At 49.9% G+C, this 19,983-nt stretch overlaps 2 protein-coding genes and 1 non-coding gene across 8 annotated transcripts; all 3 read left to right on the forward strand.

The window, feature by feature from the left end:
* Nucleotides 1–2,090: 2,090 nt before the first annotated feature.
* On the forward strand, nucleotides 2,091–12,847 carry KHDC4 (KH domain containing 4, pre-mRNA splicing factor). Of its 6 annotated transcripts, none has more exons than XR_003989708.1 (14): nucleotides 2,091–2,395; nucleotides 2,513–2,750; nucleotides 3,886–4,008; nucleotides 4,344–4,423; nucleotides 4,739–4,791; nucleotides 5,449–5,612; nucleotides 5,901–6,112; nucleotides 6,650–6,710; nucleotides 7,187–7,244; nucleotides 7,412–7,665; nucleotides 8,157–8,312; nucleotides 9,295–9,379; nucleotides 10,479–10,570; nucleotides 11,531–12,847. XR_003989708.1 is itself a non-coding variant. In XM_030474215.1 (14 exons), the coding sequence occupies exons 1-14, from the start codon at nucleotides 2,292–2,294 to the stop codon at nucleotides 11,728–11,730; spliced, it is 1,908 nt and encodes a 635-aa protein (XP_030330075.1). In that variant the 5' UTR covers nucleotides 2,091–2,291; the 3' UTR covers nucleotides 11,731–12,847. The 6 variants fall into 6 exon arrangements, 4 of the variants coding, with proteins under 4 accessions (XP_030330075.1, XP_030330077.1, XP_030330074.1 ...); XM_030474215.1 differs by having other exon boundaries at nucleotides 9,267–9,379; XR_003989707.1 differs by having other exon boundaries at nucleotides 2,096–2,395; nucleotides 3,880–4,008.
* Nucleotides 5,699–5,827, forward strand: LOC115602823. Its single transcript, XR_003989717.1, has one exon.
* Nucleotides 12,848–12,948: 101 nt separating the features above from the next.
* RIT1 (Ras like without CAAX 1) lies at nucleotides 12,949–19,414 on the forward strand. Its single transcript, XM_030474218.1, has 5 exons — nucleotides 12,949–13,192; nucleotides 13,446–13,502; nucleotides 14,414–14,487; nucleotides 15,125–15,316; nucleotides 16,803–19,414. The coding sequence occupies exons 1-5, from the start codon at nucleotides 13,096–13,098 to the stop codon at nucleotides 17,031–17,033; spliced, it is 651 nt and encodes a 216-aa protein (XP_030330078.1). The 5' UTR covers nucleotides 12,949–13,095; the 3' UTR covers nucleotides 17,034–19,414.
* The last annotated feature ends 569 nt before the right edge of the window (nucleotides 19,415–19,983 follow it).

Raw genomic sequence — 19,983 nt, forward strand, 5'->3', positions numbered from 1 at the left:
GGCCAAGGAGGCAGAAAAAACCAGGTTTGTTCAGAGGCCTTAAGATCAGTCCCCTCCTGCTGCCCTCTGGGTATCGCCCTCTGTGCTCAGAGGCAGCGCTGAGGAGGGAACCGGGAGATGCTGCAGCACTCACTGGGTTGCAGTGGTGCTGGTGAGCAGTTTGTGGTGCCTGGCAGGAGCCTTGCAGCTCTGTGCTCTGAACTGGAGAAGTGACAAAACTCCTCCTCACGCTGAGCCAGTGTTGTCAGGAATCCCCTCAGAGAACGTTTGTTTTTGGGGAAGAAAGACAATCCTGAAGAGCTGAGCTTGGGATGGCTGGAGAAGCTTTGGGACAGGAAAATCCCAACCCAAACCCCTGCAGAGCAGAGCACCATCTCCTCTGCTTACCTCAGTTAAAAGTGTTTAGCTACTACAGCGATGGGCAACGCACCAGCTCTTAAGACAGCTTCACAAGTTGGTGTTTCCATGTCAGTCATGTGCAGTAAGGACCAACACAGCCTGCAAGGGGCTGGCAGAGCTTCCTGGGGCCTGGAAGGCTGGTTCCTGCCTTCCAGGAGAGCAGTGAGTGTCTGTCAAGCGCGTTATTGTCTCTTATCTGTTCCCCCTCCCTGTTTTCACAGGCTTCTTCAGAGGAGTAAGATACAAAAGACAAGTGAGAACAGGTTCTGGCCGGGTCATCTCCTGGATAAACTGTGCCTTTACTTCCCTGACAAGCAGCATGACAGGGCACACGCCTTGTTCAGCTACGTGTCTCCAACCAAGTCATCCTACCGTGGCTACTTCTGAGCTGCTCAGAAGCCGGGACACTCAGCCTCTGCAGACGCTGCCTTCAAGAAGACCCATTCGCCCTGAAGCTCTTCTCCGAGCAGCAGCAGATGTGAGCAGAGCTTTGGGATCCCTCAGTCACATCAGGGCCCTGCTTCTGGCTCAAATCAACATATTAAAGAGCATGCACTCGGGGGGAATGTGGTTCGTGAGAGGTGGTTGTGACCTGAAAGGAGTTCTTTAGGATGACCTCCCTCCCCTTGCAACCGACGGCCAAGCTGGTGATACCCTTTTACTGAATTAAGGTGAAACAACACCAACCAACCAGTTTGATGATTTATTAATACAAAAGACAAGGCACATGGATAGATCTAACTCAACAAGGCTCGCTTGAACTGGATCAGCAAGCCTGGGCCACGGGTTTTACTGAGATCTAGTCAATATTCCATGAAAAAGAGAGAAGAGAGAAAGAAGAAGTGTCACCACCCGTGGATCCAGCGATGTCTTGTCAGTCCTCTTCACCCAGGGTACCACTGGTGGTGGGAGCTCCCCTCCTGACCTGAGCTGCTCTTTGGTGTTGCTGTTCTTTGGGGTGTTATCCATTACCTGCACGCAAAGCCTCGAGAGGCATTACTGTGATAACGATGGATGTGTTGTAGGAGCACACACACAGCTCCAGAGCCGGCGTTCCCTGAGCATCCTCCGGGTGCTCATTGTCCCTGTGGAGGCTGCTCAGCTTTGACCAACGGGACAGAACAATCCTGCCTGTGCACTATCAAGAGCCAACATCCTTGTTGTTTGCTTTGCTTATGCTCAAGGACTCCCATGGGCAAGCGCTTGGGACAAGCCCCGTTTCCTGTCTCTGACTCACACTGTGGAATGTCAACAGCGGCCGAGCCGAGGTCAGCGGCCAGGCTCCCTCAGAGGTTTCCCACCTGGAGGAGCCCTTTTCCCAAGGGAATGTTCTGGCCTGCTTTTTTAGCACGAAGAATTCCCCATGCACCGGCAGGGCTGCAGGGACCCATCGTGGCACTGGGGGGGCTCGGCTACACCGTGTGTGAACCCCCCCCAGGGCCGGTGACTCCAGCCCTGCCCTGGGCAGCCTCTCCCAATGCCTGAGCACCCTCTGGGGAAGGAATTGTTCCTCAGCTCCATCTAACCCTCCCCTGGTGCAGCTTGAGGCCGGTTCCTCTTGTCCCATCCCTTGTTCCTCGGGACGATCCGGTCTGCGCGGGGCAGCGCTCAACATGGCGCCAGCGCGGCGCCGGGCTGTGACCAGCAGGCGGCGGCGGTGCGTGTGTGACCGCCCGCGGTGCGCATGCGGGGGGACCCCTTCCCCTTCCCGTTCCCGTTCCCTCCCGTCGCCGCCGGCGGCGCTCGGAGCCCGTGTCCTGCCGCTCCCGGTGCCGCTCCCCGCCCGCCCGCTCCCGCCGCCCTCGCCGGAGGGGGGGGGTGCGCCCCGCGGGCAGCGCCGTCCCCATGGTAACGCGCGGAAGGGGCGTTGCGCGGCGCGCTGCGGGGCGGAAATGACGCGGTGCGAGGCGCGGGGGCGGTGGAGCCGCAGCCGGAGCCGGGCCGGAGCCATGTCCGCGGGCGGTGCAGCGCAGCGCGACGCCGGGGCCGCCGCCGGGTGAGGCCGCGACGCGGGTCCCCCCCCGAGCGCCCCCGGGGAGCGGCGGCTCCGCGGCCCGGCCTGGAGCTCCCGCGGGGCCGCGGCCAACGCTGAGGCCTCTCTCTCTTTTTGCAGGCGCCGCAGTAAGTGGGACCAGCCCGGCCCGGCCCCCGCCTTCCTCCTCCCCGGCACCGCGCCGCTGCCCGGGCGGCCCTTTCCCGGCGGCGGGGATGGCGGCTCCGCGGTGGCGGGTTCCGAGAGCTCCGCGGCCCCCTCCGGAGCGCTGGATGCGGCCGCGGCCGTGGCCGCGAAGATCAACGCGATGCTGATGGCCAAAGGGAAGCTGAAGCCGGCGCCCAGCACGGCGGACAAGGTGGGTGCCCGCAGCGGAGGTGGTGGGCGACGGGGGGTGTCACGGCTGTGTTGTGGAGACCTGCGCCCTTTAGTTGTGTGAGGAGCTCTCAGATGGGGAATGATGGAGGTTTGCTTCGTGAAGTTGGATATAGCAAAAAAAAAAAAACCCCAAAAACCAGTTGGAATAAACTTCTTAAATTTCCCTTTTCAGAATAACAGAAAGCATCGGGGGCAGTGCCGCAGCTGCTCTGTACGGCTTAACCCCAGCCTGGGTTGGGTTGAAGGGAGCTTAAAGCTCCTCCAGCTCCAACCCCCTGCCCCGGGCAGGGACACCTTCCACTAGAGCAGGTTGCTCCAAGCCCCTGTGTCCAACCTGGCCTTGAACACTGCCAGGGATGGGGCAGCCACAGCTTCTCTGGGCACCCTGTGCCAGCGCCTCAGCACCCTCACAGGGAAGAGCTTCTGCCTTGTATCTAACTTGAACTTGCCCTGTTTCAGTTTGAACCCATCACCCCTTGTCCTGTCACTCCAGTCCCTGATGAAGGTCCCTCTCCGCATCCTTGTAGTCCCCTTTCAGATACTGGAAGCTGCTCTGAGGTCTCCACGCAGCTTCTGCCATATCTGTGACTCTGGCTTTTTCTTTCATAGCGCTTGGATACTGACACAAAACATTATGCCTTTGTTTTGTGTGTGGGGGAAAGGTGTAGTCACGGTGTGGATGAGTTCAGGTCTTGAACAGGAGTTCTATGTCTAAGAGGAGTTGAAATATGAATTCCAGGTGTTCTTAGTCTCAGCTTTCTGTCCGAGGTGCCAGCTCAAGTGTGAGATGCCTTGGTTTCAGTTTGAGCAACTTTGCTGCTTAGTTCTACATCTGTTTTCTCTATTTATAGAACAGAAGCAGTAGTTACTTAGGATACTCTCATGCACTGAAGATAAAACTAGTGTTTTTATTTAGGCTCAAGGTTGTGAAGAGGTAAACGATGAAGTAGTAGATGTAATGTGCTTTCTGTTAGTGTTTGTAAAGATTCAACAGCTGAGAAGGGAGAAAGAAAAGGATATTCACCTCTAGAGCACCAGGGTCAGGTTGTTGCATCGTTTATCTCTGCTTTCCATCTATTTCTGGTCTTTTGCAATGGTTCTCTTTGAAGCTGCAGGCGCTGGGAAAAGGTCCAGCTACAAGTAAAAGCAAAGATGACCTTGTGGTGGCAGAGGTGGAAATCAATGACGTCCCCCTCACGTGCAGAAACCTGCTGACAAGAGGACAGACTCAGGACGAGGTATGGTCGGGATCTACATCTGCTTTGTTAGGTTTGTTTGGGCGTGTTTGTAAGGCTAAAAGAGTTGCAATCAACTATATTCAGTGGTGGTTCCCTTGTTACCAAACTCAGGGTTTTCTGAAGACACTCAGTTTAGTGCTTTATTCAATACAATGTCCTATGATGAGCTAAGGTAGCACGGTTGGTATCGTTTAGTGGGCACCATCCCTTTTCTTACCACTTTAATTAATGCTTCTGGTCTCTTTAGAACCCAGCGAAGCTTAAACACTTTGGGGTTTCTCTGTGCTTGGTTTCTTGTCGCTAAACTTGTCCCTGGGGTTTGGAATCATTTGTAGATAAGTCGGCTGAGCGGAGCGGCTGTATCGACCCGAGGGAGGTTCATGACGGCAGAAGAGAAAGCCAAAGTGGGACCAGGGTTTGTGTTTCTCTTTGGGGGTTTCTGCTTTGGGGGCTCAGGGGTGGGGCTTTTGGTTTGGTTTTCCTGAGCAGTGTCACCGTTGGGTGCCAGAGTCAATGGAGCACTGAGTGGTTGGAATATGTTTGTCATTAGCATAGCACTAAGTGCATGGCTGTTCTCCCACCTGCCCAGTGCTGAGAGGTGAAAACAAAGAGTATATAAAGGCTTTATGGAAGGCGCTATGTTTGTGACATAAGTGTATATATATTAGATTGGATCTATTCTTGTCTGTTCTTTGGGAGTTTAGTGGAGTATTTGACATTTCCTTTCCAGAGATCGTCCTTTGTACCTTCACGTGCAGGGTCAGACACGGGAGCTGGTTGACAGTAAGTGCACAATGAATTCTGCTGTTCTGTCATTCCTCGTGATAAAGGGGGTGATTAAGGGCCTTTGTTATGAGCAGCATGGATTTGTACTGTAAATATCTTGGTGTCGATAACAGACCCCATTCAAACATTGATGTTAAGATCTTTACCTGAGGTGCTCCGTACTGCGTCAGTCATGACACTAAAACCTGTCATAGACCCCAAGGAAAGTGGGAGGGAATGGTTGTAGGCAGGTACAGGACTTATGTATAAGTTTACTCACTGATAACACACTGAGATTTCATTACAATAGGTGCGTGACAGGGATATACATACAAGTATGAATATTAGAAGCACAAAGAGCTGTCTTGCCTGTGCCTTCTGGGAGGAAAAGAAAAGGGAAACTATAAAATCTTTCACATGTTTGTTTGCTCATACAAGCAGATGTAAGTTCTGCACAGGGTTAATGTAAATGTTTCCAACAGTTGCTAAAATGTGTGGGCTAAAACTGCCCCCCTGCATACGTCAGCCTAAGCTTTAGCAGGGTGAGAGTGGACAAAGAACCTTGGTGCTTGCTGCGTCCTTTGTGATCCAATCCTGGAATGCTAATATTAGATTTGGGTAATCTGGACAGTTGACAAGGGCCGAAACAACTGAATTTCCTGTTCTGTCAACTAGGAGCTGTTAACAGAATTAAAGAGATCATTACTAATGGAGTAGTGAAAGCAGCTACAGGTTCTAGCCCGACGTTCAACGGAGCTACAGTTACTGTCTATCACCAGCCAGCCCCTATTACTCAGTTGTCTCCAGCAGTTGGCCAAAAACCTCCATTCCAGTCAGGGGTGAGTAGTGAATTGCTGTGAATTTCATTGAAGATCACTGATGACAAGATTTACCTGTTACAAAGTGTACATTGTACGTTGTGGAAACTGGAGGGCTGATCAAACTGAGCCTGAAGAGTGAGGCTCAGATGACAGCAGCCTCCTAAAAGAAAAGGGATGGGGAGAGCAGTCCTACTTACAGCAAAGCAAAGGGCTGACTGTGCCATCTGACACTTAACTGTCACAGGAACAAGATTTGTAGCCTCATTCTTAGAGTGAAATAATGAGCTTTTACTGTTACATTTACAGATGCATTACGTTCAGGACAAGTTATTTGTTGGGTTGGAACACGCTGTGCCCACGTTTAATGTGAAGGAGAAGGTGGAAGGGCCTGGTTGCTCCTATTTGCAGCACATTCAGATTGAAACGGGTGCCAAAGTCTTTCTTCGTGGCAAAGGCTCAGGCTGCATAGAACCAGCATCGGGCAGAGAAGCTTTTGAACCCATGTACATCTACATCAGGTATGAGTGGTGGTTAGAAACAAACAGAAACCCCAGTGCCAAGGCACAAATGTGGCTTAATGTTTCATCAGGGTGGGGAATTCTTAATTCTGACTGACCTCATGCAAACGAGATGGGTTTTGAACCTGACTTTTAGTAGAGCTCTCTCTAAAGTGATAAAGATTTCAGCCACGCGGTGCTGTGGTATAAAGTGATATTCAACCATCAGGTATTGCTTTTGGTTGGAACACAATGAAGCTGCATCCTTTTTGGGCTCGAGTTGTGATGTCAAGCTTTAAGGGAAGAATACAAATGTATTGAGCAATCTAGTCAGTGTTCTATCAGCATTTCTTGTAGTATTTAGACCCGAATTTTCATGTGGAAAACGCTCACAGCTTTTGTTCCCCATTGTGCTAAATAGCTGCAGAGCTGCCACAGTCCTGTCGAGGTGACTGAGCACTCATTTAAGGGGGAAGACCTGGCAGCAGGTTGCTGATGAAAGAAGGAGCTCACAGAAACATTTGTGCTTATGAGCTATTTCTTTGTGTGTGTTTGCAGTCACCCAAAGCCAGAAGGTTTGGCAGCTGCTAAAAAGCTGTGTGAGAACCTATTGCAAACCGTGAGTAGCTCTTACAACTCTGAGGTTTCAGAGCCTGTCCCAGCTCCAGTGTGTGCCTGGCTATTGCTGCTTTGTGTGCTCTCAGCAAAGCTGTCCGTGGGTCCTGACTTGCTGATAGTGTTTTCCCTTCCAAGTACTGCTGAGTCTTTCTGTTTGTATTGCTAATGGAGTATGGGCTACAAAGCTTGCTTTGGAAGAATAGATGGAAGCTTTTAGCTTCTTCGACTGAAGGGATTCGTTTGCCACTCTGTTTCCTGTGCAGGATTATCCTGTGTGTTACAGGAGTCTGTCCCAGAGCCCAGCAGGATGAGTGGGGTTTTCTTCTCAGTGTGTGTGTGGGGATTATTGCTGTCTCTCTGCATGTTGTGTTCTGGAAGCAAAGCCCCCTTACGGTTGTGTGCTCAAATGCCTTTTGCCTGCAAAAGGTTAATATGCTACATAATGTTTCTTGTCTAATCTGTGCCAATTCCTTGTAGGTTCATGCTGAGTACTCTCGATTTGTGAACCAGATAACCACTGCAGTACCCCTAGCAGGTAAACCTCAGCAATCCTGAAGCATTTGGAGTTGCATTCTGCAGAGCTGTACTTGCAGTTAGTCTTGTGGAAGTCTCGAACTTACAAGCTTTCATTTTTGGCGATGAAATCTGATGTTTTGGTGACGAACTGAACTGAAGATGTTGTTTTCCCCTTTCTCTCTTTAGGCTTCACACAGCCTGCTGCTATCAACAGTGTACCTTCCCAGCCCTCCTATTACCCTTCCAACGGCTATCAGTCTGGTTATCCTGTTGTTCCTCCTCCTCAACAACCAGTTCAGCCACCATATGGTGTACCAGGCATAGTACCACCTGCAGTACCTTTGGCACCCGGAGTCTTAACAACGCTACCTACAGGAGTTCCGCCTGTGCCAACCCAGTATCCCATATCTCAAGTGCAGCCTCCAGCCAGCACTGGCCAGGTACTGTCACAGTTAATCTTTTGCCCTGTAGCTGTCAATTTCTTAAGTTGTTTCTTTGCTACCAAGAAAATACTTGAAGTAATTCCAGCTGGAGAATTCTTTGGGGTGTTTTTGATTTGTTAATGCTTTGCTGGTACTTCTGTCTGAGCAATTACATTGTTGAATGGCTGCTTCATCCTCTCTTTTTCCTATCCTGTGAACATAAAGGATGTTTGCAGGGGGTGCTCACTCCCATAGGAGAAGCATTACCACAGGCTTTGATGCAGCTCTGTGCAGGTACAATGAATTTGAGTTACAGATAGTGATTAGTTTCTAGAAATGAAATACTTGTTTCATCTCGAAGCTGTGGATTTCCTTCTAGTTTCAATTAGTTCTGCCAAGAGGACCTACTTGCGTGTTCTGCTCCTATTTGTGAAAGTCTACGTTTGATGAATACTTCAGATGCCTATTATCCAATTTTCCTGTCTTTTGTTTCAACTTCTGCATGCCAGAGCCCACTGAGTGGTCCTTTCCTTCCTGCTGCCCCAGTTAAAACCACCATGCCGACTGGTACACAGCCACAAGTCCAACCCCATCCCCAGGGTCAAAAGAGACGCTTCACCGAGGAGCTGCCGGATGAGAGAGAGTCAGGACTGCTGGGATACCAGGTGGAATAAAATCACCAATTTTACTTCATTCACCAAAGCAGAACTTGGCTGGAGAGAGATGATTTAGCACAGTTTATCTGGAAACAGTCGTGCAAGGCCTTTGGCAGATGGCAGCAGTTGTTGCACAGCCTCAAGACCACGCTTTGGTTTCTTTGAGTGGATGCACTGTTGTTAAACTGTGACTTGCTGGTGCATTGGCACCTTGTTTTCATACCTCAGTCTTTCCTGAAGGCTACTGGTGCATTCAGGTCAAAGAGATGCCCATAGTGTGTTTCTGGTCAGTTTAAAGAGAGATTTGTTGGGGTTTGGGGGGTCTTTTGCAGGCTTGTTTGAGGGGTGGGAGGGAACCGTGGTAATAACGCCCAGGTTTTCCCCATTTACCTTCCTTGCAGGTTGCACTTGAGAGGATTTCAAGTAGCCTTAGTTAGAAATGGTTATTTTTGTTTTAAATAGCAAACCACTTGATTTTAATGAAAGTAATTTTGAGTTCTTAGGCTTGTATGTGAGAAAACGGAGTTTCTGCAAACACTTCTCAGATGATACACCCCTGCTCACGGGCAGAAACCCTTGATAAAAACTCTGCCTAGAGACAATAAGCAGCTGCCTCTCTGTTAGACCTACTGTTACTATCTCCAGCAGAGCTTGCTGTGGCACGAGGCCTGTTCAGTGCTCAGAATTAGCTGACTGAGGAGGGAATAAGTTGATCCATGAACTAAAGCTACTACTGAGAAGGTGGAGTAGGTGATGAGGTGTCTGCCCTCGTGCTTCTCAGGCGTGTTCCTTAACTGCATTACCCTCAGTATTTTTAGGAGAAAGCCTTTAGTTTAACAGTGGTTTCTTCTGCTAGTTGGCAGTATGCTCTGAAAAGTTGGCTTTCCTATCATTATCATTAAGGAGCTGTAGCTTATGTTGTAGTGGTAGATTTGCTAATGCCGTGTGTTTTTCTGCTCATAGCATGGACCCATTCATATGACTAATTTAGGTACAGGCTTCTCCAGTCAGAGTGAACTCGATGGAGCCGGGTCGAAGGCAGCAAGTTCCTCAGGAAAGGAGAGAGAGAGGGACAGGTGAGTGAGGGCAGGATTGCCTTCGGGTCTCTCCTCATCCTGATGGAAAGCCTAGTTCCGAGGTGATCCGTGTTTCACGTTCTCTGCTGTGACTTGGGGGCTGGAGGGGGGTTGGTTGGTTTGGGGCTTGGAAGGAGAAGGGATGCAAGGGCTGCCTTTTCATGCTCCATAAGGGAAATAGCTTCATATCCACTCCTCCCAAAGTCTGCTCTTGCTTCATGTGAGCGTGTTTTGCCAGCTTCTTGAGATACTGAGATATTCATGTGCAACAGGTCAGCACTTACACTTAGAATGGTTCCAGTTTAAAACACACCTGAAAAAGTTGTAAACTCCTTATTTTGCAGTCTAAAGTTTCAGGGAAAGATCTACTTGAAAGTCCCTTTGTTTTCTGGTGTTAGGAAATACATCGAGGGTGTTGGCAGTGTTTTCTATGTTCTCAATCTTGTCTGTAGTCCTAAATTGGGCATAGCAATAGCTATGAAGCCTTCAGGCATCACTAGTCTTCCTTATGCACGCCAGTGTGGTGAGCCACAAAACTGTCAGGCTTGCATGTCAAATAGCTCCAGAGCATGGTTTGGCTTGGAAGGGACCTTTAAAGATTGTCTAGGCCACCCCCCTCTCCTATGGGAAGGGACATCTACTAGAGCAGGTTGCTCCACACAGCTCGGTGTCATTGGTCCCACTGCCTGTCATTGATGAAGGTATTAAATAGTATTGGTCGCAGTGTGGACCCTTGAGGGACACCACTCGTTACTGGTTTCCACTTGGATGCTGAGCCGTTGACTGTAACTCTTTGGATGTGGCCATCCAGCCAGTTCCTTACCCATCTAATAGTCCATCCATCAAATCCATTCCTCTCTGATTTAGAGCTAAGAATGTTGGGGTGACCATAGTGAAGCTTTACAGAAGTCCAGGCAGGTGACATCAGTTGCTGTTCCCGCGTCTGCTGATGCAGTCACTCCATCCTAGAAGACCACTAGATTAGTCAGGCAATTAAACTCCTCGGGTGAAGGACTGGCTTCTGAACTTGTTTTCTGTTACCTTTGACTCTCTGCTTGCTTAAACCAGAAGAACTAAGGGCTTGCATTGGTTTAAACAGGCAGTTGATGCCTCCGCCAGCTTTTCCTGTCACTGGGATGAAATCGGACTCTGAAGACAGAAATGGTGCGGGGTCTTTACCAGGCAACCATGGTGAGTGCAGTGAATAACAGACACTTGTAAGTCAAGTTTCCTTTCCCATATGGGTTTATGCTGGTCTTAGCACTTGTTTAAAGCAGTGGGGGTTCTTTTTGGCTGTTCTTTAGACTGTCTAGATGAAAAGCAGCTCGTGCTGCCCTGCTCTAAACCCACTGGGATTAAACACACGATGCTTCTCTTAGAACCTGAATAAATACCTGTATGAATGAGGAGAGTGTAATGGAGTGAAGGGCAGGTATTTTTTGTCCCATCAGCCAGCTGAGGCACGCAATCTCATAGGCTTGTTTTGTAACACAGATGTCCTGTGGCTTTACTTTGTGAACAGCTATCTCTAGAGGCACTAAGGCGTATCGGTGGGAGTTATGGTTCAGGTGTGTATCCACAGACATGAGTTATGTCTGCAAACGGCACAAGTTCTCTCAGATTTCATCCTTCCTTAGGGCTGGCACACAGCAAGTGTTTGCAACTTGGTAGAACATGTCATCACTTGAACTCTTGTGGTAGTTCGGTGCCTTGCAGGGCTGCAGGTACATCATGTTAGCCTGTTTAACCGTAGTTTCTCTGCAGTATTGCTCCCAGAGGTTGTTCTTCTGTTAGCTTGCTTTTGAGCAAAGTTTCTACTTTTCTTGACATATTGATCTCTGTAACGGTGACGTTGCCATCGCTGACACCCAGTTGCTAACTTTACCTTTCTTGTGTGTTTCTTTCTTCTTTCTCTGTTCTCTTACATGGTTCTGATGGATCACATGTGCTGTTGCTGCTGCTGTTTCGTGTGGCCTTCGACCTTGGATGACCATTGGCCTTGTGACCTCAAAATGGTGTCCAACTAACGATTTACAATTAACGTCTTTTTTTTATTAACTCGTTTTGGGGCATTTTATCTCTTTATTTTGATTTTTTTTTTCCCTTCTCGGGGGCTGGGGGGTGTGGGGGTGTTTTGTTTTCCCCTCCTAGATCATCAAGCAAAGAAGATGAAAACTGCAGAAAAGGGCTTTGGCTTAGTGGCATATGCTGGAGATTCATCAGATGAAGAGGAGGAACACGGGGGCCATAAAAACGCAAGTACTTTTTCACAGGGATGGAGTTTGGGGTACCAGTACCCTTCCTCACAACAGCGAGCTAAACAACAGATGCCATTTTGGATGGCACCGTAAAAGCTGCAGAGAAGAGTTTTCATTCATCTGGTTTTTTCCCCCCCCCTCTAGCAATAATGCATGTATATTACAGCCTGAACTTTGCAAATACACATTGTTTTTACATTTGCAGAAGCTAAAGGTTCAGTATTTCCCCCCCCCCGCCTTGAAAGGGCTCCATCATTTTTAAACTCCTTATTTCTGCAGTGAATCTCTCAAATAAAACCACACCATGAATTGAACTAGTGTTCTGGCAGGGCTAGTCCCTTGTGCAGTGGGGGAAGCACTGTGAAGAGAAGAGAGGGAAGGCTCCATTTTTCCAGGATCACTTAAAAATGGCAAGAGTCAGTCACGCTGCCTTCACCCTCTGCCTGGTGTTTGTGTTCTGTGGAGTGTTCCTGCTCTCAGCGTGTGTTTGCAGCCCTGTGTGAGCTAATGGTGACCACAGCTTCAATGTTGGGACTTTGAACCAAGGAAAGGAACATACAGTCACTCTGAAAAACCTGAGGATCACGTTTCTTCAAACTCTTACTTTGGTTTTTACTTTGAAAGTATCTCCTGTAACTCAGCACTGGCGTTTTCTTCTTCGAAACATGCTTTTACTAACCCACAACTTCTCTTTCTAGCCAGATGTGAGGGCAGGGGCGCGCGGGTGAGTTCATCTCGGTGCTGTGGCACTGGTGCTTCATCTTCTCCCCTCCCTCTGGGGTTGCTCCCATTCCGCGGTCAGACAGGACTCCTTCTGTGAGCTTCGCCCCATCTCTTAACTCATTTTCTTACGTGATTCCACCCCTTCTGGCTCATGGTGGGTTGACAAAGTCAAGTGGGCACCAGCCAGGACCGCTTGGTGCCGGCGTCGCTCCTGCCTTGAACCCGGGCACAAGCTCTTGGACTGTTGATGGACACGAACTGCAACAAGCGTTTTCTTGGCGGGGCAAAGAACTCTTTTTGTACGGAGAAGGGATGTGACGAGGTGCTGCTCAGCGTTTGAAACGGGAGAAACTGCTTTAAAACGGGGCTGTGTGGTGCTGCTGTGCCCCGAGTGACCGTGCTGCCTCCCTTGTACAAACACTGTCTTTCCGATGTGTTGTAAATACTCAGAACCCTCCTTTCATGATAATTAAAAGTATGAAGAGTCCGGGTCTGGCCGCTCGCTGGGGTGAGGGTCCCGCTGTGGGGAGCGCGCTGAGGGAAGCGGCGCCGCCATCGCGCCTGCGCTGACCCTTCCGCGCCGCCCTCCGAGCGCCGCCCCCTCGGCGCTGGCGGTGGAGGAGCCGCCGCCATTTTGGTGCCGCCGCCTCAGGAGGGTGAGGAGAGAGCGGGGACGCCGCCGCCGCCGTTCACGATCGTTCTCTCCTCTTCAGCGGCCGCTTCGACGCTGAGGAGATGGATTCCGGAGCCCGCCCGGGCGGCGGCGCCGCACCGGGGCAGTCCCGCGAGTACAAGCTGGTGATGTTGGGCGCCGGCGGTGTCGGCAAGAGCGGTGCGTGAGCTCCGGGCGGGGCGGCCCCGCAGGTTCCCGAGCGGGGGTGTCCGCCGGTGTCGGGGTGCGCTGGGGCGGGCAGGGGCATCGCTCTCTGCTCCCGGTTGTTTATAACCTGTTCGATCAACCGCGTTTCTCCGAGCTTGCACCGAGCACGGGTTTGTTTTAGCTGCCAGGGAAGGAATGTGCTGAACGCTGAGGCGGCAGATGCCGCCCGGCCTGTGCAATTGTGTCTCTTGGCTTTTGTTTCTAGCCATGACCATGCAGTTCATCAGCCACCGGTTTCCAGAGGATCACGATCCCACAATTGGTGAGAAAAGTCTCTCTTCTCTTTGCCGGTCAGTCCCTCCCTTTGCAGGTGAAGCTGCTGTGGGGTCCATTGCTTGCAAATACTCAGTTGAAAGCAAGCTGTGCATTTGGCTATAAATTGAGGACCAAAGTCCTTTAGGTTACTCATATAAAGGTATGAAAGTTCTGAGGCTGCTGGGAGGACTGGCATGTACATAGCCTGAGGTTTAGCTCTTTAATGCTTTTCCTGTCCTGTGTATTCAGGCCGCGTGCTATCTACGTTTGTATGTTGGCAGAGAAAGGCTGAAACCTGCTGGGTTTTTTATTATTAGTTGCCTATAAATCCACTCTCTATGCTGGGGAGCAGCTCTCAGGTAGGAATCTGTCAGGTCCAGTTGTGTTCTGTGGTTTACAGACGGAGAGGGAGGAAAGTGCTTAACAGCTCCCTGTGCTGCTGCAGAACTTTTGCAGCAACTTAAGAGAAACCTTTCCCAACAGCGTCAAAGGAGAAGTGGGAAAAGCAGCCAGCTTCTTGTTGGAAACAGCCACTGAAGAGTGGGAGAGCTGACTTAGAGGAACACAATATTCATCATCTTCTAAAAGAGAATAGCAGTTGGGGGTGGCCAGTTCTTCTCTTGAATCCCGGGTATTTTCTGGCTTTGGGAAAAGTATAATGCTCTTCCTCTGTGCTTTCTACTGAAGTGTCCAAACTGAGGGTGTCAGAAATGGCAGGTACAAGGGTGTGACTTTAGCAAACGTTTGGGAGGATCTTAAGTCACATCACTGGTTGTTAGATGAAGAGCAGACTAAAGGAGTAGAGGAATATTGCCAGCTTGGGTGGTTCTAGTGTGCCATTCTCTTTGAGAACTGATGACTACTGAGTATTGCAGTTGTAGCCAACCTTGTTCTTTCCCATGTGCTGTGAATTCACAGAGGATGCTTATAAAATACGGATACGCATCGATGATGAACCTGCCAATCTGGATATCCTGGACACAGCAGGACAGGTACGTCAGTAATAAGAACATTAGGAGGATGTGAAAAGTCTCTACTGGTCAGGCATAGAGGCAGAAATCCTGTAAAAGTGTACACGTCTTTTCTTCCAAATTGGTTTTTGAGCTCTCTGACTTTCAAGCATTGCGTTGCTCATAGCACTTGTGTCCCCCTCGCTGTATTTAGGCATCTCAGGACGGTGCTCTGGGTTCAGGCAGTGCTTTCTCTGTTGCACCTTTCTGTTCGTGATCAACAAGCGATAGGCATTGGCTGATAAATGGCGTGTTGGTATGATCTCTACAGCGAGGAAACTTGGTGTTAATCCCAAACGTATGCTATCTTGGCCTACATGTAATGGGACGTTACAAGGGGGTGGGATGGAAGAATCATGGAATGGTTTGGGTTGAAGGGAGCTTAAAGCTCCTCCAGCTCCAACCCCTGCCACGAGCAGGGACACCTTCCCCTAGAGCAGGTTGCTCCAAGCCCCTGTGTCCAACCTGGCCTTGAACACTGCCAGGGATGGGGCAGCCACAGCTTCTCTGTGCCAGCGCCTGCCTCGCTGCTTCCCGGAGCTGCTGTGCACGTTGTGCTTCCCGTTCTGAGCAGTTCAGACAGGGATTGTGCAGCTGAAATGTCCTTGTCTGTTTGTAGGCAGAGTTTACGGCCATGAGGGACCAGTACATGAGGGCTGGGGAGGGCTTCATCATCTGCTACTCCATCACAGACCGGCGCAGCTTCCACGAGGTGCGCGAGTTCAAGCAGCTCATCTACCGCGTCCGCCGCACCGACGACACCCCCGTGGTGCTGGTGGGGAACAAATCCGACCTGGCACAGCTACGGCAGGTAAACGGCACAAGCCAGGCCCACAGCTACAAGCTCTTTGCTGTTGGAAAATGCAGCCATACAAAAGGTTCTACTCCCTTTCTGCATGCTTATTATCTAAGTTGAACCGTAGAGAAGTACTTGTGCAGCCTGCAATGTGATCAATAAGCACACGTGTAGAGCAATCACAAGAGGAAAGTCTTCCAGTTGATGCTTTGGGCTTCAGCTGCTCTTGGGCTCTTCTTTTTTTGATTGAATTCCTGGAAAATGCTGGTAGCTATGGTAAAACACTCGTGCTCTGAGATGGAAAGTATAGGATGAGGAATGGGTGTTGCTTTCCTATGGCCTTGTCAAGAGTGGGCTTTTTGGTCTGGTTTGGGGTTTTTTTGGAAAGGTTTTGCTTGGTTCTGGGAAGTAGAAACATCATAAATCTCCCCTGTTTCAGTTTGAACCCACCACCCCTTGTCCTGTCACCACAGTCCCTGAGGAAGGTCCCTCTCCAGCATCCTTGTAGCCCCCTTCACATACTCGAAGCTGCTTTGAGGTCTCCACGCAGCTTCTCTTCTCCACTTTCCAAAATGACTTTATTGTTTCATGAGTGTCCAGAGGGTCTCTTGCAGATGGTTGCCTTGCTACAGAAGTGAGGAGTGAAAGTGAAAGAAAACCAGAGAAAGATGATGTAGAGAAAGATGATGTAGAGAAAGATGATGTAGAGAAAGATGATGTAGAGAAAGATGATGTAGAGAAAGATGATGTAGAGAAAGATGATGTAGAGAAAGATGATGTAGAGAAAGATGATGTAGAGGTCAGTGGCAATGAGCTGTTTTGGAACTGGGAAGCTGCATGCACAGTTCCAGAGCAAGCAGAGCAAGAAATGGTAAAGAAATAAACTTTGTACCAGCACCAGTGTGGCAGCAGGAGCAGGGCAGTGACTGTGCCCCTGTGCTGGGCACTGGTGAGGCTGCATCTTGAATCCTGGGTTCAGTTCTGGGCCCCTCACTACAAGAGAGACATTGAGGTGCTGGAGCGGGGCCAGAGAAGGGCACTGGAGCTGGTGCAGGGCCTGGAGCACAAGTGTGATGAGGAACGGCTGAGGGACCTGGGGGGTTTAGTCTGGAGAAGAGAAGGCTCAGGGGGGACCTTATCGCTCTCTGCAACTGCCTGACAGGAGGATGGAGCCAGGAGGGGGCTGGTCTCTGCTCCCAAGGGATGGGGCAAGAGGGAACGGCCTCAAGCTGCACCAGGGCAGGTTTAGATGGAGCTGAGGAACAATTCCTTCCCCAAAGGGTGCTCAGGCATTGGAACAGGCTGCCCAGGGCAGGGCTGGAGTCACCGTCCCTGCAAGTGTTCACACCCCGTGTAGCCGAGGCCTCAGTGCCATGGGGCAGTGGTGGCCTTGGCAGCGCTGGGAACAGTTGGACTGGATGAGCTGAAAGGTCTTTCCAGCTTGGCTGATTCCCTGATTCCATGGTTCTGGCTTTCCTGACGAGTGGGGTTTTGATTGCAGGTCTCCAAAGAAGAAGGCTCATCTTTGGCTCGAGAGTTCAACTGCCCCTTCTTCGAGACGTCGGCCGCATTCCGCTACTACATCGATGATGTGTTCCATGCCCTGGTGCGGGAGATCCGCAGGAAGGAGAAGGAAGCAGTGATGGCAATGGAGAAGAAATCAAAACCCAAAAGCAGCGTGTGGAAAAGGCTGAAGTCACCCTTTAGGAGGAAGAAGGATTCGGTCACTTGAACGGAGGGGATTCCTCTGCACATAGAACAAAACCTGTGAACAGCCATTTGTAACCAAAGCAGTTTAGTGACAACGTTTTGGGGGCGTGTTTTAAACCTGAATGGACTTCTGTGAGGGAACTTTTACCAGTTCTTCTTGTTTAGAATGATACTCCCTTCATTTTGGATATTTCCCTTCAGACCAGTAGCGGTTGTACTGTTGTTTGTTGTCATTTTTTGACTGGATCCAGCAACTGTTGCTTGTGTGTTGGTTACAAATGCTGATAGGTTTATGGCCCTGCACTTTGGAACGTTTCTCTCCAGTCACTGCGTGCTGGAAGCTGAATTGTGTAAGATATTGCTGAAGTTCTCCCCAACTTAACTTAATGAATCTTCTGTTTCTAGTGGTTTGCACAAGCAAATGTTGCTGCTCTCTGGAACGGCGACCCACATCCCAAGGGGTGCCTTGTTGAGCTCGTGGTGAAGAGTAGTTTACACAGTGTTTGTCCTGGCCAGCAGCCTTGGCTGGGTGTGGGTAGCACTGAAAGGAGCTGTGCTAGAGTTCTTGTGTTCTCATGTCAGAGATTTCCTTCCAGCAGCAGTGTGGAAGTGGTGAGTTCAGCAGCAGTGCTGTAGGTGGGATTCAAAACAAGTCAGAAGCAGCAAATGCTCGTTCCTATGGCAGCTGTAACTTGGCAACAGTCATGGAGATGGAGCATTTCCTCCTGTACCCAGCGTTTACTGGGTGCCACAGCATGTGTCATGTCACGATGCTGCAGGAGCCACAGCTTTGAGTTCTCTGGCTTGCTTGTTGAAAGCCAGAGCTGTAAAAGGGTGTGCTGGCTTATTTATTTCCCCTCTGGTTTACGTTCCTGGCCTAAAGGAGCCAGTAGCTTTGGTAAGTAGAAGCCTCTAACATAGTGATTCCAAATGATAACTACTTTGTAGCCAAAATGCCTGATCCCGAGGTATGTGGGCCTAGAATTAACACCCCTAATGCTGGTAAGATGCTTCCAGTGGAATTGCTGGTGCAGTGGAAGGAAGGAATCAGCTGGGCACAGTGACAGTCCCTGCTGGGGTCACATCCTGACCTGTGCAGGTGGCACAGGTGCAGGTTTTCTTGTGCTCGGTAAAGAATGATGTGGTTAAAGTGCTGCTGGCACAGTCCCTCCATATGTAGACTTGTTCTCTGCTTTGGAGCTGATTTACACCCACATCAGTTGCGGAGTTAAATCCAGCAGAGACACGATGTCTGGTGTTCCTCTGGGGTTTAGTAACAGAACAAACCATAGTTGGGTAACTCAGACATGGCTAAAACAGGTTTCCTGGAGAACTAAGTGCCTGGAATCTTTCTGTTTCAGAGTGAAAGAGCTTCGTAGGCTGAGTATAGTAGAGCTTCTATTGTTCTTTGATCATCTGTGTCAGTCACTCTGTTAATCTTGTTCCAAAGCCAACTCTGTAACGTCAGTCTGAGTGTGCTGCATGGGAGAGAGCAGTCAAAACTGAAAGCTCCTATGGAACAGGATTAGGCCAAGAAACAAGGATAGCAAATACATGAACGTCAGCTTCTTGCTAAACTCCTTATTGCTTAAGGTATGACTGGAAATTCTGTGCCTGGTGGGTTTAAGAGTATTTTCTTGGGGTGGGATTTCAAACCAAGAGCAGACTAACTGCAGACATGTGGAGGAGGGTTACATGATCCTGTGTGTGGCTGAGCTAAACAGTTCCACTGGTTCTTGTTTCTCTTTTCCAGTGCTCCAGTGTCTCTCTACACTGGTAACAGTCACACACGTTGTTTGGAAGGGCTGAGGATAATTCAGATTGGGGAGAACTTGGAATTTAAGACCTCTTGTCCGTAACCTGGTGAGCAGTTGTGTGCGTCCTCTCAGTAGTCACTGCTTTAGGACTGAAATCCCTCCTCCTCATTCCCTTTTGGGTTAAATGCTGTTTGTAACTCAGCTCAAAACCTCTGGGTTTGAGGAGGAGGCAACAGCAAAGTTGTTGCTGCTTCTGTGATGGTGAAGATCATTTCAGCCTTCTGGGAAGGCAGAGCAGGGCCTGATGGTGCTGCCGAGTTCTCCCTCTGCTTCTCCTTGATAACACAGAGCACGGCCGGTGTCAGGCAACACGTGCAGGGACCCCGTGAGCAGCACTGGCAGCTCTTTGGGCCTATTTCCACCTTGAAATAACGGGATGTCTGTGCCTTCTGGGATTCCTTCAATGCAATGGAAGTGTTTCCGAATGCCTTGGTGAGCCTGTTGCTTGTAGTTACTCCATGGGAAGAGCAGCAAGCACTTTGGTTTTACACAGTGTTACTCAAAAGAGTTTTATTTTTGTCATGTATAAATTTGTACACAGAATTCCTGGTTTATTTGACACAATATATAATTTTGAATACAAACACTTGCAGCTGATGTTTCCTCTCTGGGGCGCAGCGGGATGGGTTGAAGCTGATCAGCCTCAGAGCGCCCAAGAGGGAAAAGCTCACGTTGTGCTTGGGAATTCTGCTGGAAAATGCATGTCTTGCTCCAAGCAAAAGGAGTTGGTGTGGCTGAGGGACCTGGGGGGGGTTAGTGTGGAGGAGAGAAGGCTCGGGGGGACCTGATCGCTCTCTACAGCTACCTGCCAGGAGGATGGAGCCAGGAGGGGGCTGCCGTTACAGTGAGTCCCATTGCCCTGGCAACACGGCTGCTCCCAAGGGAATTGGGTGAGGCAGAGGAGGAGGAGAGACCCAATTGTGTTGAAAACGGACTTAAAGGTCCTGAGGAAGGTGGGAAGCGAGTGGGAGCGGAGCCCCCATGCTCTGTACAAACTCACTTCTCCTTTCAGGGCCTGTCAAACCCTTTCTCTTCGCTTTCTTCTTTGACTTTTTCTTATGCAAATCCTTTTGTTGCTGTTTCAGCTGAAGGGAGGAACCTGAGGGACCTTTGTTAGAGGCAGCCCGAGCGGCAGAAGCCAAGCAGAGAGGAGAG

Source organism: Strigops habroptila, chromosome 22 (genome assembly GCF_004027225.2).
Source record: "Strigops habroptila isolate Jane chromosome 22, bStrHab1.2.pri, whole genome shotgun sequence".
Taxonomy (NCBI): Eukaryota; Metazoa; Chordata; class Aves; order Psittaciformes; family Psittacidae; genus Strigops; species Strigops habroptila.

Excerpts from the sequence above, each read along its gene's own strand:
- RIT1 (XM_030474218.1), top strand. The coding sequence starts at position 13,096 with ATGGATTCCGGAGCCCGCCCGGGCGGCGGCGCCGCACCGGGGCAGTCC. Across the intron at positions 14,488-15,124 it reads TCCTGGACACAGCAGGACAG|GCAGAGTTTACGGCCATGAG; the intron begins GTACGTCAGTAA and ends GTCTGTTTGTAG. Across the intron at positions 15,317-16,802 it reads ACCTGGCACAGCTACGGCAG|GTCTCCAAAGAAGAAGGCTC; the intron begins GTAAACGGCACA and ends TTTTGATTGCAG.
- KHDC4 (XM_030474214.1), top strand. The coding sequence starts at position 2,292 with ATGACGCGGTGCGAGGCGCGGGGGCGGTGGAGCCGCAGCCGGAGCCGG. Across the intron at positions 5,613-5,900 it reads AACCTCCATTCCAGTCAGGG|ATGCATTACGTTCAGGACAA; the intron begins GTGAGTAGTGAA and ends TTACATTTACAG. Across the intron at positions 6,711-7,186 it reads GTGAGAACCTATTGCAAACC|GTTCATGCTGAGTACTCTCG; the intron begins GTGAGTAGCTCT and ends AATTCCTTGTAG.